General features: G+C 41.2%; 1 protein-coding gene across 6 annotated transcripts in view; it reads right to left on the bottom strand.

The window, feature by feature from the left end:
* Positions 1 to 19,972, bottom strand: part of ical1 (islet cell autoantigen 1-like) — a 128,820-nt gene that overhangs the window by 50,061 nt on the left and 58,787 nt on the right. For all 6 annotated transcript variants that reach the window (XR_011886402.1, XR_011886403.1, XM_072261198.1 and 3 more), the window contains exon 6: positions 19,254 to 19,452. Coding sequence is in view for 4 of the 6 variants with exons in the window: in XM_072261198.1 (XP_072117299.1) it covers positions 19,254 to 19,452 (199 nt within the window). In the remaining 2 variants the exon portion in view is untranslated. The remainder of the gene's footprint in view (positions 1 to 19,253; positions 19,453 to 19,972) is intronic.

Genomic DNA, 19,972 nt, shown 5'->3' with positions numbered 1-19,972 from the left:
TTTTGAAACATGGTAAGACTTCAGCTGAAGTACTGCTTGCAGTTTGGTCTCCCAAGTATAGGAAGGATGCAATAGCACTCGAGAGGATGGAGAGGAGTTTTACCATGATGTTCTCTGGGATACAGCATTTTAGTCAGTGAAGAGACTAGATCGTTTTTTTCTTCCCCCACTGGTGGACAGCATGTTAAGATGGGATATTACTAAGATATATAAAATTATGAGAGCTGTAGATAGGTTAGACTGCAAGAATTATTTCCCATTATCGGAGGTATTAAAATTCAAGGACAGAGCAAGATTCAGAGTAAGGGCCCTTTACAATACACTGTGCCCTCACCAGAAGAATGTCAGAAGTAAGCGCAGTTAAAGCCAACAGATGGCCACTTAGCCATAATATGTATAACATTTGATTCCAATTATCTTGTTGCCTGGCATTCACATCACTGTACTTTGTCGCAGGGCTAATGTAGAATCTTTGGGATTAGTCCTTTTACCTCCCTAACCCAAACACATTAGGAGTTAACTCAGTCAGATCTGAGATCTAACACTGAAAGGGGATTCTAGTGCCTAGATCAGATTTGCATTTATTCATTCTCAAGTGGAATGCAAGTTATTTATAAAGATGTGAACAACTTCAAAAGCCACAATAAATTATCTTTAAAACTTCAAAAAACCTTGCTATTTTCAAACACTAATTTGAACAGAACGTTCTTTTTCTTTGAACACAATTACCTTAAAGACGTCAGCGGTACAACTTTTAGACACGTGCTTAGCATATCAACACTGCCTGTAGGTGATTCTTTTGCTTTTAAGAAAATAAATGTACATCAATGGGAATGGCAGAGAAGCAGTGTTATTTTAGTATTTCAAAAGCACGATGCATATTTATTCGGTGGAAAACCAACAGGGAATTTGTTTATGGTTAGTGCACCACCTAAGAGATAAGTAACGAGAGGAAAATAATGCCAAAAAAACGTACCTTTTTAGTTTCACAAGCCCATAATTGCTGAAGCAAATCCCTATGTTGTGTGTATAACCTCGTCACTTCTGTAAATTGTCAGCGAACAGCCTCAATTATATGTTTTGAGATGACTGTTATCTCCACCTGGTGGCATCCTAACTTCCATCCAAAGCTCATCCAAGTCTATTATGCATGCACTCTCCCTTTCCAATTCAAGTTTATTGACATTCAACCACATACATGTGTACCGGCAAATGAAACAACGTTCCCCCGGACCAAGATACACAACACAGTACATTTTCAGTATTGTGGAAAAGTCTTAGGCACATATAAAAAAAATTCTGTAAAGAGCAGCAAACAGTAAAAATACTAAATCAAATCAATATTTGTTGCGATCACCCTTAGCCTTTGGCTGGTAGGTTGTTCCAAGCATCTCGGACAACTTGATACAGTTCTTCTGCAGGCTTAGGCTGTCTCACTTGCTTCTATCTCTCCAGGTAATTCCAGGCAGCTTCGATGATGTTGAGATCAGGTCTCTTGGTACCCTAGATTTTTTATATGGTTTCAGATGGTATGGCCTCTACAGAGTTTTGCAGAGAACTGTAACTCATGCATGACACTTAAAGTAATATTATACCACAAATAATTAACAAATAATAAAATATATTCCAGGAGATTGACATTTAGCATTAGGTGCAATTTACAACACAAACTAAAAAGTAAAATGTGTTACGTTACTGGCACTTTATAAGTGATGGTGGCAGTGAGTTCAGTGGTTCCATGACCTGGGAAGAAAAGCTGTTACTCACCGTAACAGTCCTTGTGCTAATGCCTCTGTACCTTTTGCCTGGTGGTAGGGGATCAAACGGATTGCGGGACAGATGGGAGGGATCCTTGGCAACGCGAAGGGTGCTGCATAGGCAGTGCTGCTGATAAATGAGATCCCAATGATCCTCTCAGCAGTCCTCACAATCCTTTGTAGGGTCTTGTGGTCTGATGTCTTGCAATTCCCATACCAGATGGTGATAGGACTGGGCAGGACACCCTCAATGGGGTTTCTGTAAAAAGTGGTTAGAATGGGGGAAGGGAGCCTTGCTTGCCACAATCTCCTCAGGAAATGGAGACACTGCTGTGCTTTCTTAACTAAACAGGTGGTGCTGAGAGAACAGTGAGAGTGTCCGTTACGTGCACTCTCAGAAACTTGATGCTAACTTTCTCCATGGAGGAGTCATTTACCTGCACAAGTGGTCAGCTGGCACCTTCCTAAAGTCCACAATCATCAGCACAAGAACAGGCACTTCGGCCCCTCTAGTCTGTGCCAAACCATTTAAACTACCTAGTCCCATCGACATGCACCCAGACCACAGCCCTCCATACCCCTGCCATCCATACACCTATCCAAACTTCTCTTAAACATTGAAATCAAAATCGCATCCATCACTTGCACTGGCAACTTCTTCCACACCCTTACCACTCTGAGTGAAAAAGTTTCCCATGTTCCCTTTAAACATTTCACCTTTCACCCTTAACCTCTAGTTGTAGTCTCTCCCAACTTCAGTGGAAAAAGCCAGCTTGCATTTATCCTATCTATGCCCCTCATAATTTGTATACCTCTATCAAATCTCCTCTCAATCTTCTACATTTCAAGGAATAAAGTCCAAGGAATATCTCCTTATAACTCAGATCCTCTAGTCCCAGCAACATTATTGTAAATTTTCTCTGTATTCTTTCAACCTTATTTACATCTTTCCTGTAGGTAGGTGACCAAAACTGCACACAATATTCCGAATTAGGCCTCACCAATGTCTTATATAACCACAACAACATCTCATCTCCTGTACTCAATACACAGACCAATGAAGGCCAATGTTCCAAAAGCTTTCTTTACAGCCCCATCTAACTCTGACCTCACTTTCAATGAATAAAGACCTGTATTCCCAGATCCCTTTGTTCTATCACACTCCTTAGTGTCCTACTACTCACTGTGTAAGACCTACCTTGGCTGGTCCTCTCAAAGTGCAACACCTCACACTTGTCTTCATTAAATTCCATCTGCCATTTTTCAGTCCACTTTTTCCAGCTGGTCCAGATCCTGCTACAAGCTTTAATAGTCTTCCTCGCTGTCCACTACACCCCCAATCTTGGTGCCATCCAAGTTGATCCAGTTAACTACATTATTATCCAGATCATTGATACAGATAACAAACAACAACAGACCCACCACTAATCCCTGCAGCACTCCACTAGTCACAGGCCTCCAGTCAAAGAGGAAACCATCTACTACCGCTCCCTAGCTTCACAAAGCCATTTTCTAATCCAATTTATTGCCTCACTCTGAATGCCAAGCATCTGAACCTTCTTGATCAATCAATGCGGAACCTTATCAAATGCCTTCCTGAAGTCCATGAAGACAACATCCACTGCCTTACCTTCATCAACTTTCCTGGTTACTTTCTCGAAAAACTCTAAAAGAATGGTTAGACACAACCTACCATGCAAAAGCCATGCTGACTATCCTTAATCAATCCCTGTGTATCCAAATACTCATACATTCAGTCTTTTAGAACACCTTCCAATAACTTTCTCCATTACTGATGTCAGGCTCACCAGTCTATCATTTCCTGGTTTATTCTTAGAGCCTTTCTTAAACAGCTAAACAACATTAGCTATTCTTCAATCCTCCGGTATCTTACCTGTGGCTAAGGACGATTTAAGAAATGCTGCAAGGCACACAGCAATTTCAACCTCTCACGGAATCAGTCCACCCTGATTTTCCTCAAGACAGCAAACACCTCCTCCTTTGTAATCTTTGCATGACCTTACTGCTGCTTTGTCTCACCTCTATAGATTGTGTCTGTCTCCTGAGTAAATAAAGATGCAAAAAATCCATTTAACATCTCCCCCAACTCTTTTGGCTCCACACATTGATTACGTGCCAGTGAGGGTAAGAAAAGGATAATTTGCCAGATGAATGCATGGCTGAGGAACTGGTGCAGGGGGACAGGGGTTCAGATTTATGGATCATTGGCATCGTTTCTGGGGAAGGTATGACCTATACAAAAGGGACGGATTACACCTGAATCATAGGGTGTCCAAAATCCTTGCAGCCAAGTTGGCTAGAGTTGCTCCGATGGGTTTAAACCAATTTGTCAGGGGGATGGGAACTGGAATGATAGTGCTGAAGATGAGGTAGCTGGTTTACAAACAGAGGCAATGTGTAGTGAGATTCCTAGCAAGGAGAGGCTGATGATAAGGCAAAACTGTAGTCAACAGGATGAATTGCAACGTAAAAGGTGGGCAAAATCGAAAAGGATGAATACAGGATTAAAGGTGTTATATTTGAATGTGTGCAGTATATGGAATAAGGTCAATCATTTATAGCACAGTTACAGATTGGCAAGTACGATGTTGTAGGCATCACTGAATCATGGCTGAAAGATTATAATGGGAATGTAATGTCCAAGGATATACATTGAATCAAAAGGACAGGCAGGAAGGCAGAGGGGTTGGCATGGCTCTGTTAGTAAAAAAATTAAATTAAATCATTAGAAAGAGGTGACATAGGGTTGAAAGGTGTTGAATTGTTGTGGGTAGAGTTAGGAAATGCAAAGGTAAAAAGATCTTGATGGGAATTGTATACAGACCCCCCAAATAGTAGTAAGGATGTGGTCTACAAATTACAACAGGAGATAGGAAATACATGCCAAAAGGGCAATGTTACAGTAGTCATGGGGGATTTCAATATGCAGGTAGATTGGGAAGATCAGATTGGTGGGGGATTCCAAGAAGGGTATTTTCTAGAATGCCTATGAGATGGCTTTTCGTACCCCATTCCCTCGATGGTTTGAAAGAGGGTTAAAGAAGCTATCTTTCTCAAACTGGAAAATCCATCCCTGAACAGAGGGGTGGGGCATGGTACCACCTATCAGCTACTTACAATGCAGTCCTAGCATCTCTCTCCACAACAGTTCACACCTCCATTCATGCAAAGATAAGACTAATGACCTTCTCATTACCTCTATGATTTTTAATGACCCTCATGAGATAGCTATACCTTTAAACAACTCACAGAGTTTATAAACTGGAAAACTACCCACCATATATCAGAAATGAAGAAGCCTCTTGGTTGAGTGGTGAAATGTCTTCGACAACACAGCAAGTCCTGTTGCCTTGACTTACTATTGGTTGATATACAATGAGCTGGATGATTGAGAACCCTCATAGACACATAGGCCAGTTAATCTGACCTCAAAGGTTGGAAAGATGTTGAAGTTGATTGTTCAGGATGTATTTTTGGGGCACTTGGAGGCACATGATAAAATAGACCGTAGTCAGCATAAATTTCTCAAGGGAAAATCTTGCCTGACAAATCTATCGCACTTTTTTGAAGAAATAAAAAGCAGAATAGGCAAAGGAGAATCAATTGGTGGGTGTCTTGAAGTCTATGGAGGCAGTGGACTGTTCTAGAAGGGTGTTGAAGATGTCTGTTAGAACTACTGTTAACTGGGCTGTACAGTGTCTCAGCACCTGATCAAGTATGTCATCAGGCTCCACAGCTTTACTAGGGTCTTCCTCACATCAGCCATGGCCAGAGTGCTTGTTACTCGGAGAGAGGAGAGGGCTTTCTTTGCTGGTACATCTTTCCATTCGTCAAACTGTGCATTAAAGATATTCAGCCTATCAGGAAGAGAGGCGGCAATGTTGTTGACATGTAAGATGGACTTGTAGTCGATTATGGTCTGAACGCCACGTGCACCTCATGTCTCTGGTGTCACAGAAATGGCCGTAAGTTCTTCGAATAATCAAGTTTTGCCATCCTGCTGTGCGGGAAAGCCTCAATCACAATAGCAGTGAATAGAAGGGCCTGAATTTCACCATTTCAAAAATTCTACCAGAGGTGAACTGCCACCACCACCAAAGCATTCACACACCAGTTCTTATTAATGTAGATACACAGTCTTTCTCTGTGGGTCTTTCTATTGACCTGAAATGAGATAAAACCCTCTAGCCAGATGGCCACTTCGGAGATGGTATCCTGGAGCCATGTTTCCATCAGGATGAGCCTGCAGCAGTTCTTCATCTCACGCTAATTCAGTCGTAGTTGCAGGTAATCTAGATTATTTTCTAGTGATTAAATGTTTGAAAGCAGAATCAACAGGACAGCTGGGCTGCAGGATTTCACCTTTAGTCTCGCACAAATACCAGCTTGCTTACTGCACTTTGTTCTTTCACCTAACACTTCCAACACCTTCTTCCCTGGGCGGCTGTAGCAGGCAATGACACAGTACGCAACAAGCCTACGCTGCGCAGTTCCTCGGTTATCCAGCAAATCGCTAGTGAAGTAGACTGGCAGTATTTGGTGTTCTTAATATCCAACAGTGTCTTTCAATCATGAGAAAGCCGTAAAGGACAAACAATTACACCATTTGTTGGATCCAGAGTGGCCGCTGCAACTGGGCACGCCACTGTCTTTGGATACCCACTGACCATGCACCTCCGGTTGTAAAGTTTTCATCTTGATCTTCATATCCCTCATCTCTGAAACATTCCCTGTCCTACAGTTTCTGAGATCTTTATGCTCATCCAGTTTTAGTTCTCTGCCTTCCATTTTCATTTTGCTGTCAATGGTGACCATTGGTACTGTTGTCAAAGCCTTGTGCTTTGGAGATCTCCCCCCCCCCCAAACAAACACAAACCTTCCCTTCCTCCTTCAGCTGCTTCACAAAACATACATTTAATGAATCTATCCTAGCATTCTGTGTGAGGATTATTTCCATAAAGTCTCTGGGACAGTCTTAAGTAGTTCTAGGTACTATAAAAAATAGAAGTCCTACATTGATTTAATGTACTTCATATAACGCTATCAATCAAAACCCATAGTCTTGGTCTCTGTTTATTGCCTGGAAATTACCTTCTGACTGGAGGAACTGAACAGTACAGGGCTCCAGAGCAACTAGTTCTGGTTGAACATTTCTGCCATTCTGACCATCGTTTCCTATTCTATTTTAAATGCAAACTTCAGACTGGCAGCAAAAAATATGGAGATAATTTTTGTTAGTGTTTAATGATTCCCTCAAATGTTTTATCCCCTCTCACCACTCCTTAGCAGTGTCCCAGTGCCATGCTTTGCGTACCTAATCACGCTGCTCTGGAAGTGACTGGTAGATCTTCACAATGGCAACATCCATGAGTGGGGGAATGGAAAGACCGTGCATATATTAATAGCTATTTACCTTGCTTCTTTCATAAACTTAACACTGTACACTCGGAGACGTACTTTTGAACAGTAGTCGTCGTCTGAACCCTTAGTGCCTAGGTGGCACATGGGGCCTCTTTGAACAGTAGTGGCTATTGCAAAAAGAGGCAGAAGCATATTTGTGCACTGCAAGCCACAAGCATACATATATGATTTGTTTTAGGAAGTGAAGAAGGTTTAAATACTGAAATAAGGAAGAATTTTGCTGTTCTTCAAGTAGTTACCAGAACACCTTTCACAGACAGTACACAGCTTGTTTTAATATTGCAACGAAAGAAACTCCTTAAGAATACCTTGGGAGTGTTAGCCTGAACGCTCAGTAACAGAACTTATTCTGACTCAGACAAGGTGGAGGATTTTAATCTACTGAACAGGTTTGATAGAGATAGGGTTCCATTTGCTGCCAAGAGTTGATATTCTTGTACTCGCCAAATAAACTGCAATCAGCTAGCAATGCCCACTCTGTGGCTCAAAGTGCCACTTAAGGCAGAAAACTCTGCCTATTTGGTATAGTGGACCAAGAATGATAACAAATTAAGAGTCTCCAATGAATCTTATGCGAGAAACATTCCCTTTTCCAATTGGGATTCCAAGAAGTGGACACTGGAAGAATGTAAGAAATACGAGAGGATCACATTGCCTTCAAATTTATGATATCACTCAGAATTAAGTAATGATAGTAGTTGAATTCTTGAGTAGCAGCCAGAAGGCTGTAAAATTTAAATTTACAGTTAAATAACTTATGTCACAAACATCAAAAACAGAAACAGTTGTTACCCTTCTACCATCAGGTCTCTGAACCAGCATAGCTAACTTCACTCATCTCAACACTGAACTGATTCCACAACCTCTGCACTCGTTTTCAAGGTCTCCAACACTCATATTCTCAGTATTATTTGTGTATTTATTTATTATTATTAGTTTTCTTTCTGTATTTGCACAGTTTGTTTTTTCACATTGGTTGTTTGTCAATCTTTGTGTGCAGTTTTTCATTGAATCTATTTTATTTCTTTGTTCTACTGTAAATACCTGCAAGAAAATGAATCTCATGGTGACTTATATGTACTTTGATAATAAATTTACTTCGAACTTTGAACAGTAAAGAAAAGTCAGTGATGATAACCACGACACTACAGACCTGTTCTAGAAAAATTTACTTAAAAGGAAATCAGCAGTACTTTGTCTATATGCAATTTGAAATTCACCCAAATGATCAATTCTTAATGTACTCTGAAATAGCTCTGGGGCCCATCAGGGATAGATATTAATTGTCAAGGTTGCCACGACATCCCAATCCCATGAATAAATGAGGAAAGGCCATTTAAAACTAGAAGTTTAAGGAAAAAGGAACCCAAAGGGACATTTTAATTGCAGAGGTGGTGCGCATATCGAACAAGCTGCCAGAGGATGATTGAGGCAAATAGAATAGCAACATTTAAAAGACATGGGACAGATACATAGATAGGAAATGTTTAGAGGGATACTTGCATGCAAATGAGACTAGCTCAACTAGATCTTAGTTGGCAAGGACAAGTTGGGCCAAAGGACCTGTGTCCATATTATATGTTCTCTAATGTCATAGCTAATCCCAATACAACTTCCTCCATGTTTCTTCCAAGGCAGTGCTGGTGGTGGATTAGGGTGTAACGCAGGCAACATTGCTACTGCTAAAGAGTGCCAGTAGTTCACATTTAAAAGGCACCAAATAATTCAGACGGATAAGCCACCAATAATACAGGTTCGACAGCATGGACCATACTCTGCAAATTTCTAGACTCTGCATTCTATTACAAACATGGATATAGATTATTGGAGATGGTGCAAAACAAATTTACAAGTTTGGTAACATACAAAGAATGCTGCAGAAACTCAGCAGGCCAGGTAGTGTCTACAGAAAAGAGTAAACAGTTAACGTTTTGGGCCGAAACCTTTCTTCAGGACTGGGGTCACGGCCCGAAATGTCAACTGTTTACTCTTTTCCATAGATGCTGCCCAGCCTTCTAAGCTCCTCCAGCACTTTGAGTGCGTTGCTTGGATTTCCAGCATCTACAGATTTTCTTGTGTTTGTGTTACAAGTTTGGTGTCTGAGCTGGACAGCTGAGGATGATCTCATTAAGGCCTCGAAATATAATTAAAAGATTCACTAGAATAAATATAAATAAAGTTCCACTCAAGGCTAAGGGTCATTAATGGAAAATAGACCCAAATATATCCAGTATGAAATATGGGAAAACTCCTTTTCCCAGAATGTGGAACTTGCTATCACACAAAATAGAAGCAAATGACATATAGACTTAGGGGTAATCAGATCAACTTTTGACAATGAAACAAAGATGATTGCACCAGAATGGGACACTTAGATCAAATGGCTGTTTAATCTATTTACACACCTCTGAGGCCACTGCAAATATCTGATCAGCCAATCACGTGGCAGCAGCTCAATGCATGTAAGCATGCAGACACGAGGTTTGGTTGTTCAGACCAAACAAAAGAATAGGGAAGAAATATGATCTAAGTGACTTTGACCATTGAATGATTGTTGGTGTTAGACTAGGTGGTTTGAGTATCTCAGAAACTGCCAATTTCGTGGGATTTTCATGAACAATAGTCTTTAGAGTTTACAAAGAATGGTGCGAAAAACAAAAAACATCAAGTGAGCGACAGTCCTGTGGGCATAAATGCCTTGTTAATGAGAGAGGTCAGAGGAGAATGGCCAGGCTAGTTCAAGCTGACAGGAAGGTGACAGTAACTCAAAAAACTCAAATAACATGTGACAACAGTGATGTGCAAAAGAGTACCTCTGAATGCACGACACATTGAACCTTGAAGTGGAATGGTTACAGCAGCAGAAGATCATGAGCATAAACTCAGTGTCCACTTTATTAAGAGGTAACTAATAAAGTGGACGCTGAGTGTAATTACATACAATATATGCAGGTTCATTTGAAGTTTTGAAAGAAATGATGCAATGTAGATCCAGATGCAACAGCCTTTTCTTCTTTGAATCTCAACTTATGTTGTTTCTCTTTCATTCCCTCCCTTCGTCACCCCCCAAATATATTTCTTAAGACCTATTACTTGGACCAAACTTGAAGCAACTTATCCAAACAACTCCTTGTCTGGTTTAAAGTCATATATTATCTCAATGCTTCACTGTATTAAAAGTTGTTCTTTTTTAATGTTTCCTCGTATGACCAGAAACCCTTTTGAAAATAGTAGTAGGTATAACACACACAAATGCTGGAGAAGCTCAACAGGTCAGGCAGTATCCACGGAAGGTAATAAAGAGCTGACATTTTGGGGTGAGACCCTTCATCAGAACTCAGTAGGTATGTTTAGGTAACTAGAATCAGTTCTCAATCTTTGCTCCTAAAAATAATTCATAGATTCCGCATCCTATGTTTTCATTTTTATCTCCTGCAAAAGTCAACTGGCATCTGTTGATGATCAGATCCAAAGTTGTGATCACACCATTAACAGTTTGCCAAGAATACAGCACTCCAGGTTTGTTCAAATGCTTAAGCAAGGTTGTTTTCTTGTACCATGAGACTACATTAATACTCATGAAATCTGTAAACAGAATGTATGATTAGGGGCTAACAAGATCAGTAGGAATAAACTAAAGTGTCATCAGCCCCGTCTTCTCCCTGAGTGGGTCTTCATACTGATGCAAACTGACAGGCAAACAGTGTGTCCAACCATGCTAAGAAGTTGCACAGCTATTCTTAGCAGATAATACTTGGTGCAGCAGAAGTCACTGCTGAAGCTTAAGGCACTAAGCACTGGGAACTTGCATGCAGGAAGGAATCAGCTCTCTTTCACTGGGCACCTTTACAAATCTTACTGCAAAGCCAAACAGATTATTCATGCCAAGCTGTATGGCAAAGCCCAGTGACAAACAGCATGATACCTAGAGGCATTTTCCTTAAAACTAAAATGCTGCCAGGTAAATTACTGGCAAGTTTTTATTTTGCACAGTTGAATAGTTTAATTTAAGTGATTTTATATAAATAATAAAAGCCATAAAGAAGGAAAAAAAAGTCTGCTATTTACAAACCTTTTATTTATAATGTTCAGGAATATTACTCCTCAACACTTGCCTATGAGCCAATCTGCAGAACTATTGAAAGGACATTTTGTCATATAAATTGGAACTAAGAAACACACTAGCCTTGCAACAAACAGTATTTTCTACCAAATCGCAATGTAAAAATGATGAACATTTATCAATGAAGCTGAAGAGTGAACTTATATTCAACTGTTTTTGATGTTATTAGGCATGAGCTTATTGCTACCAGTACACTCTAAGGGAATTTTTTACTTGATTCATGACAATTACGTATTGTGCTGAAGCCATTAATTCATCATGTAATATGCTCTCTTCAGTGTTTGCAGAATTTCACTTTCTTCCAGAGTAACAGTAACACACACAAAATGTTGGAGCAAGTCAGCAGGTCAGACAGCATCTAAGGAGAGGAATAAAGAGTCTATGTTCCAGGCCAAGACCTTCATCAACCTATCAACCTCCATCATCAAGGATCCCAACTATCCAAGCCATGTTCTTTCTCTTCTCACTGCTGCCACTGGGAAAGAAGTACAGAAGCCTTAAATCCCACACCACCAGGTTCAGAAACAGTTATTACCCTTCAACCATCAGGCTCCTAAAACAGCGTGGATAACTTCACTCACTTCAACTCTGAACTGATTCCACAACTTATGGACTCACTTTCAAGGAATCTACAACTCTTGTTCTCAGTATTATTCATTAATTTATTTATTAATGATTATGACTTGTTTTTATTTGTATTTGCATAGCTTGTTTTTCTCACTTTGGTTGTTTGCCAGTCTTGATGTGTAGTTTTTCATTCATTCTATTTCTTTGTTCTACTGTGAATGCCTACGAGAAAATGAATCTCAAGGTATTTTATGCTGACATATATGCATTTTAATGATAAATTTACTCTGAACACTGTCCTTCATTTTCTCAGTTTCACTATAGTCATGCTCAGCTTAATCCTATACTCCCCTCGCTCCCTCTGCTCTAGCCTACAGCAAGATATCCCTTCGGCCTGCTCCCACCTCTAGGACCTCACTCCCTCCGTTGCCACTGGTAAAAGGCTCTTGTAACTTCTTCTGCCACTCTTCTCTCCCCCCCCCCGACCATTTCCACCCACCACTACCTCCAGTACTTCTACTTCAGTATCACTTCTACTACTCCACCATCACACATAGGACACATAGGTCACGGTTGCCCAAAACACCGGCCAGAATGGCCATTCAAGCATTAAAGCAAAGGGTTCACTTGCCTACTCAATGCAGATAACATTGTGAAAATTCCCTTCTTCTCTTTGACTTATCCCCTGCGAAGAACATGTCCATCTGAACCTGCACAGATACATTCTGATCCAAAGGTTAATGTTATGAGGAGCATTTGATGGCTCTGGGCCTGTACACACTGGAGCTTAGAAGAATGAGAAGGGATCTCATTAAAACCTATCAAATATTGAAAGGCCTAGATAGAGTGTTTATAGTAGTAGGGGAATAAGACTATAGGGCATAGACTCAAAATACAAGGATGTCCCTTTAGAACAGAAGTGAGGAGAGACTTCTTTAACCAAAAGAAATCTCTGAAAATAATTGCCACAGACAGATGTAGAGGCTAACATATTGGGTATATTTAAAGTGGAGGTTGATGGGTTCTTGGTTAGTAAGGGCATCAAAGGTTACGGGGAGAAGGCAGGAGAATAGGTGGGATTTGTAGGGATAATAAATCAGCCTTGATGGAATGGTGGAGCATACTCAATGGGCCGAAAGACCTAATTCTGTTCCTATGTCTTATGAAAGGTAACACTTGGGAAATCAAAGCAATATTTCAGCCTTGGTTCCTTAAAATTATTATAGCCGGAGGGAAGGTAGTAGGGTTAAGTTCCCATTACCTATTAAACGCTCCCAATGGCTTGCACCTCAAATAGCCTCTGACAATCAATTGCAGCTCCTGCCCTTCACTTGTGGCTTAGCTACTAAGCCCTGTGGAACCGTTTCTACTGACAGGAAAAAGGGCAAAGGCGGGTTACTGGCGCCTTAAGACCAGTCACTTCAGGCAGATGTGGCTCACCAGCCATGGTTGGCAGCTCATCCAAGAGAAGGAAAACTCCGATCTCAAACCTCCACTACTTTGCAGCTGTACCCACTCATGGGAAAGGCTTCAGGAGTAAGCTCTAAGGAAAAAGCCAGCGCTGGAGTCCCTAAGGCAGTCCAATGTTGAGTTCAGTGCTGAATGGCAACTCCCGCAACAATGCAAGGGCCAAAATGTATCGGTCTCTGCCATTCATTTGGATTCATAAGCTGCATGAGGGGGGGGCGGGTGCTGCCTGGACAACAGTTTGCTCTCCATGTCATACTGCCCTAGCTTGAATTTCATATAGACAGCTAGGACGCAATATCCATAGTCGATCACAACCAAGGGAGGGCCTACATTTCAACCTTAGTAACAGTGAATCTTGTATCAGCGGGCTCAAAGCCAACATTCTTCAGTAAACTAATGCTGACACCTCCATTTAATGATACCGTAGGTGTAGAAGGTACAGGAATGTTTCATAATTGGTCTAGAATCAGCAAAATTAACCAATGCTTCTGGCCACTTGCTTTCTGCTAATCAGTGAATCAATTTACTGTAAGCTCCAGAAATGCTCAAGAAAATTATAATAAGCACACCAATGCTCCTGAATAATGCAACATTTCCCATTTTAACAGGCTCTGGTTTTACTTTGTTGAATTTTCACTTCAATCCCATGATAGCAAAGGCTTTGTTTCTATTTCTGATCTTTTACCTATATCCGGAACATTTGACTCAAAAACACATATCCGAAATTCATTAATTTCAAGAGACACGCTCTGCTTGTGGAAGGGATTGTCATATACTGTTGCAATGTCGTTAATGAGTCAGGTTAAGTTTTAAAGCTGGTTACCATAATCACAGTAGACAATGCAAACTTGCTATAAGCTCAACAGTGAACACAATGCAACATTCAGCCAGACTGTCTCTAAGATAATGCCAAAGGTGTGCTGTGCAGTGTTTGCCGAGCTTGGCATGTAGAAAATATAGTTGCTCTCAGGTGGAAACTTTACAACAGGCGAATGTCTCCCAGCATCCAGCTTCTTTTAAGTGTTGCAAGCCCGAAGTTGTTTAGGGCAGTTGTGAATATTGGTAGCTCGGGTTGAGGCGTTTGATATTGCAGCATTCACCAAGCTTGGTAATTCCAAGCTCAATAAACACAATAATATCAAATGCCTCAACCTGAGCTACCAATATTGACTACCTTCCTAAACGCCAAAGGTGCCTGAACACTTGGAGGAGGCAGGTGTGATGGAAGAAATTCCAAGAGGATAATAAATGGAGGTTGAAGCACAAAGCCAATGAAAAGGAACAGTAAACACGAGGAAATCTGCAGATGCTGGAATTTCAAGCAACACACATAAAAGTTGCTGGTGAACGCAGCAGGCCAGGCAGCATCTCTAGGAAGAGGTACAGTTGACGTTTCAGGCTGAGACCCTTCGTCAGGACTAACTGAAAGAAGAGCTAGTAAGAGATTTGAAAGTGGGAGGGGGAGGGGGAGATCTGAAATGATAGGAGAAGACAGGAGGGGGTGTGATGGAGCTAAGAGCTGGAAAGTTGATTGGCAAAAGGGATATGAGAGGATCATGGGACGGGAGGCCTAGGGAGAAAGAAAGGGGGAGGGTGGAAGCCCAGAGGATGGGCAAGGGCTATAGTCAGAGGGACAGAGGGAGAAAAAGCAGAGAGAGAGGGAAAAAAACAATTAATAATAATAATATTAAATAAATAACGGATGGGGTACGAAGGGGAGGTGGGGCATTAGCGGAAGTTAGAGAAGTCAATGTTCATGCCATCAGGTTGGAGGCTACCCAGACGGAATACAAGGTGTTGTTCCTCCAACCTGAGTGTGGCTTCATCTTGACAGTAGAGGAGGCCGTGGATAGACATATCAGAATGGTACGTGGAATTAAAATGTGTGGCCACTCGGAGATCCTGCTTTCTCTGGCGGACAGTGTTCCACAAAACGGTCTCCCAGTCTGTTCCTAGCAAGGAACAGTGTTGTCTTCTATTGCACAACTTCCCAAACATCCTTTGCCATGTACCACTTCAGAATATTTTCTTTTTCTGCTTCAAATTCTCCACTCAAGTAATGAATACATAAAAACTCTACTTCGTAATTGTACCCTTTAATAAATTTATTACCAGATCACATCAACCTCACCCCCTCCCCAGCGAAAGTGGTGAACCCACCCCAGGTTTTAGAAACTAGGGATCTTCAGAAGACAATTAGGAATGATGTTTTCTACATCCTGAAAAAGTAAACTTTTCATTTCCAGGGCCCCTTAAAAAGAACCGAGAGCTGCCAGCCCCACCACGAAGAGGGAGATTGGTACTCTCCAGAAGCCCCATGTGTGGACATTCCATGATAGTTGGTGACTAACACTCCATATGCAAACAAAAGATACAAGAGAGACTGCAGATACTGGGACCTGAAGCAATAAACAAATTGCTGGAGGAACTCAACAGGTCAAGCAGCATTTGTGCTGGGAAATAGTTGATGTTTCGGGTCAAGTCCCTTGAATAGGAATTTTTCTAGCTATCTCCCCTCTATCTTTCAGTCCAGATGAGGGGACTTGATCAGAAACGTTGACTGTCCATTTTCCTCCACAGATGCTGCCTGACCTTCGGAGTTCCTCCAGCGTTTTTTTTTTTGCTCCCCATACAAAATAGGACTCTTTGTACTTTCAACTTATACTATCACTTTTCCCATTCTTTGGATTCTTCAGTACAGCAAGTATTCAGCCAGATCGTCCATTCAAAAGTACATTCATGACCCACTGATGTGTGTCATGCTATCCAACAACCATAATTTCAAACAACTGGCTAGGTTCTATACATCAACCCTACAGCATTCTCCACAATATTTGGAGTTCATTGATGTGGAGGTCACTTGGACATGGTACCAAGGTCATCTCAGATCACCCACATTTCTAAAGTAGGTTACAGCTGAGAAATATGAGTGTCAACCTTTTTTTTTTGCAGACCTCGTAGTATTCTCTTAAAGACTTACATCTGATTCACAGTGAGCAGTGTAAGGAAGACCATCCAAAAATGGGAACCTTCTACCTCCTGCGCTACTGGAGGAGAACATAAGACAAAGAAGCAGAATTAGGCCAATTGGCCCATCGAGCCTGCACCGCCATTCCATCATGGCTGATTTATTATCCCCCTCAACCCCATTCTCCTGCCTTCTCCCCATAACTTTTGACGTCCTTACTACTGAAGAACATATCAACCTCTGCTTCAAATATGTGCAATGACTTGGTTTCCACAGACTCACCACTCTCTGCTAAAGAAATTCCTCCTCTTCCCTGTTCTAAAGGGATGCCTTTGTATTCTGAAGCTGTCCCTTCTGGTCCTACACCTCTCCTATTAATCCTCACAATATCCACTCTGTCTAGTTCTTTCAATTTGTTTCAATGAGATCCCTCCCTCATTCTTGTAAACTCCAGTGAGTACAGGCCCAGAGTCATCAAATGCTCCTCATAATCCCTATCCTTCCATCCCCAGGACGTTGCTCATGAATCTCCTCTGGATCCTCTCCATTGCCAGCATATCCTTTCTTGCATAAGGTGCCCAAAACTGCTCACAATACTCCAAGTGTGATTTTACAAACCCTCAGCAATACATACTTGCTTTTATATTCTAGTCCTTTTGAAATGAATGCTAACATTGCATTTGCTTTCCTTTATCACCCACTCAACTTGCAAGTTCACCATTAGGGAAATCTGCACGAGGACTTCTAAGTCCCTTTGCACCGCTGATTTCAGAATTTGCTTCCTGTTTAGAAAATATTCTATGCCCTTTTTCCTTCTACCAAAGTGCGTAACCATACACTTCCCTACAATGTATTCCAATTGGACTCATAGAAGCAAGGGTTCGAATTTTTTTTAAATACTTGTACAGTAACAGATTTTTTTTATATTTAACTGCTTGCACAAAATGTTTGCTTGTGGCAACCTAGTAATCTCAGATAACATATTTGAAGCAAATCCTGACATTTATTCACACAGCCCAGCCTCATTTCAGACAATCCAACTCAATTTACTATAATGCAGTAATGGACTTAGCATGTGTGTTGGGAAGGTGGGGGTAATCAATGTTGTTGAAGAGAATTTTTATTCCCTGAAAGCAGCAGCACAGGTAGACTCGGTGGTGAAAAAGTATTTGGCAAGCTGACCTTCATCAGTCAGTGTTGAGTACAGGAGTTGGGATGTTATGTTGTAGTTGTACGAGATAATCGTGACGAGAAATCTGGAGTATCATGAACATCGACTTCTCTAACTTCCGCTAATGCCCCACCTCCCCCTCGTACCCCATCTGTTATTTATTTTTATACACACATTCTTTCTCTCTCTCTCCTTCTTCTCCCTCTGAATATACCCCTTGCCCATCCTCTGGGTCCCCCCCCCCCCCCTTGTCTTTCTTCCCGGACCTCCTGTCCCATGATCCTCTTGTATCCCTTTTGCCAATCACCTGTCCAGCTCTTGGCTCCATCCTTCCCCCTCCTGTCTTCGCCTATCATTTTGGATCTCCCCCTCCCCCTCCCACTTTCAAATCTCTTACTAACTCTTCCTTCAGTTAGTCCTGACGAAAGGTCTCGGCCTGAAACGTCGACTGTACCTCTTCCTAGAGATGCTGCCTGGCCTGCTGCGTTCACCAGCAACTTTGATGTGTGTTGCTTGAATTTCCAGCATCTGCAGAATTCCTGTTGTTTGGTTGTTGGAGTATCATGAACAGTTTTGGTTATGTTGTTATAGAAAGAATGTCATGAAGCTGCGAACAGTGTAAAAGAGACTTACGAGAATGTTGCCAAGACTCAAGGGGCTGAGTTATGGAAAGGTTGAGTAGGCTGGGATTTTATTCACTGGAACATTGGAGACTGAGGGGTGACCTTATAGGTGTATAAAAATCACAATAGGGGGAATGCACACTATCGTTCTTCCCAGGAAAAAGAAATCAAAAAACTTTGGGGGGGGGGGGGGGATAGGTTTTCGGTGAAAGAGGAAAGATTTTAAAGGGTCCTGAGAGGCAATTTCTTCACACTGAAGGCTGCCTGTAAATGCAACAAGGTGCCAGGGGAAGTGATTGAGGCAGCCACAACAACAGTATTTACAATAAACTTGGACAGGGACAGGCACAGACACAGAAGAGGCTTACTGGGAAATGAGCCAAATATAGGCAAATGGGCACCTCAGTCGGCATGGACAAGTTGAACTGAAGGAACTATTTCTGTGTGGCATGACTCTATAACTCTATGGCTCTAATTCCTAGTTCTTTGACAAAAAGTTGATTCTATTCAATCCCCAGCCAGGAATGCGCTCAGAAGAGACTTCTGGCTTGAAAGCACCAGGTTATCATCCATGGATGTTAATCAACAGACCAGATATAAATTAGCAGTGTTACCCCATGAAATTGTGGCTTTACAAATCATATGTTGAAAGAAGGACAGTCTTTTTGTGGCACCAGGACACAAGAATGTGGTTCCATACACAGATGGACTTCTCTGAATCAGATCTCAACATCGTTCAGCTGTGTAGATAAGTAACACATAACGTTAAATCCTACACAGAAATGTAGTACTGGAGGTAGATTAATCAGCCCCTCCAATCTATGTCATCTTTCACTTGGCCATGACTAATTTGTATTTATTTCCATTATCTGGCTTTGTTCCATATTCTTTTAAAGCATTATCTCAAATACAAATGATTGATTTTACCAAACCTCATGTGACCATTGCACTTGACAGATAGTATTCTTCCTAAAATGGTAAGTTGTTAGCCCAATGAAATGTAAGACAAAAACTGTCAAACAAAGTGGTACAAGCTTGCTTCTGAGGTCTCCAAGGTTGATATCAACACACACACACACACAAACTAGTAGTACGATAAAACTAGAACACTTTCATCCTGGACAATACCTACCTTCCTGAACTTCTCCAACTGTTTGTATGTGTCAGGGTCTAGTTCCTGAGAAACATCCTTCATCCAGAGCAGTGCTCCCCTATACTCAGTCCGAGATTGTTCCATCCGATTTACAGTGAGTTGTGTGTCGGACACTGCCCGGCGACGGAATGTTTCCACCTCCTGCGCCAGTCGGAGGAGTGGAACACGCAAAGCTAGTCTGGAATGGAAGGAGGAAAATGAGCTGTACGAGTCCAGGCTTTGATCAAAGATAGATGTGACAAACAGGACAATTTAAAATGAATTCACTTTACTGTTTTGTACTATGTTCCTAATTCAACATCATTCTGAGACTTGAAATCAGGATCACTTCATTTAAGTATAAATACTCTGTCCAGGGATGGAAGTCTATAACTTTACAATTCCTCTCACTTCAGAATGTAGAATTTAAAAATATTAGATACTTAATTAAATCTTTGTAACAATTCAATTCCAAGCACCTTTGAAATCCCTGTTATCAAGCTTGCAAGCACCTGTGGTACCAATATTTGATTAGTGTTTTTTATAATTATCTTTCAGACTTCCATCAGAAAAATAAAATTTTCCCCAGTGACTTTGAAAACCACAGTTTACTCAAAGGTGCAATCCAGTGTTAGCTGGAATCCCCTGCATCATATGTATTCAGGAAGTCCTAAACTCACTGTAAAAACTGGGGGAGTTAAGCACTTCAACTGAATCAC

The sequence above is a fragment of the Mobula birostris genome, chromosome 6 (genome assembly GCF_030028105.1).
Source record: "Mobula birostris isolate sMobBir1 chromosome 6, sMobBir1.hap1, whole genome shotgun sequence".
Taxonomy (NCBI): domain Eukaryota; kingdom Metazoa; phylum Chordata; class Chondrichthyes; order Myliobatiformes; family Myliobatidae; genus Mobula; species Mobula birostris.
The sequence above is the reverse complement of the archived record's forward strand: the minus strand, read 5'-3'. Positions and strand labels throughout refer to the sequence as shown.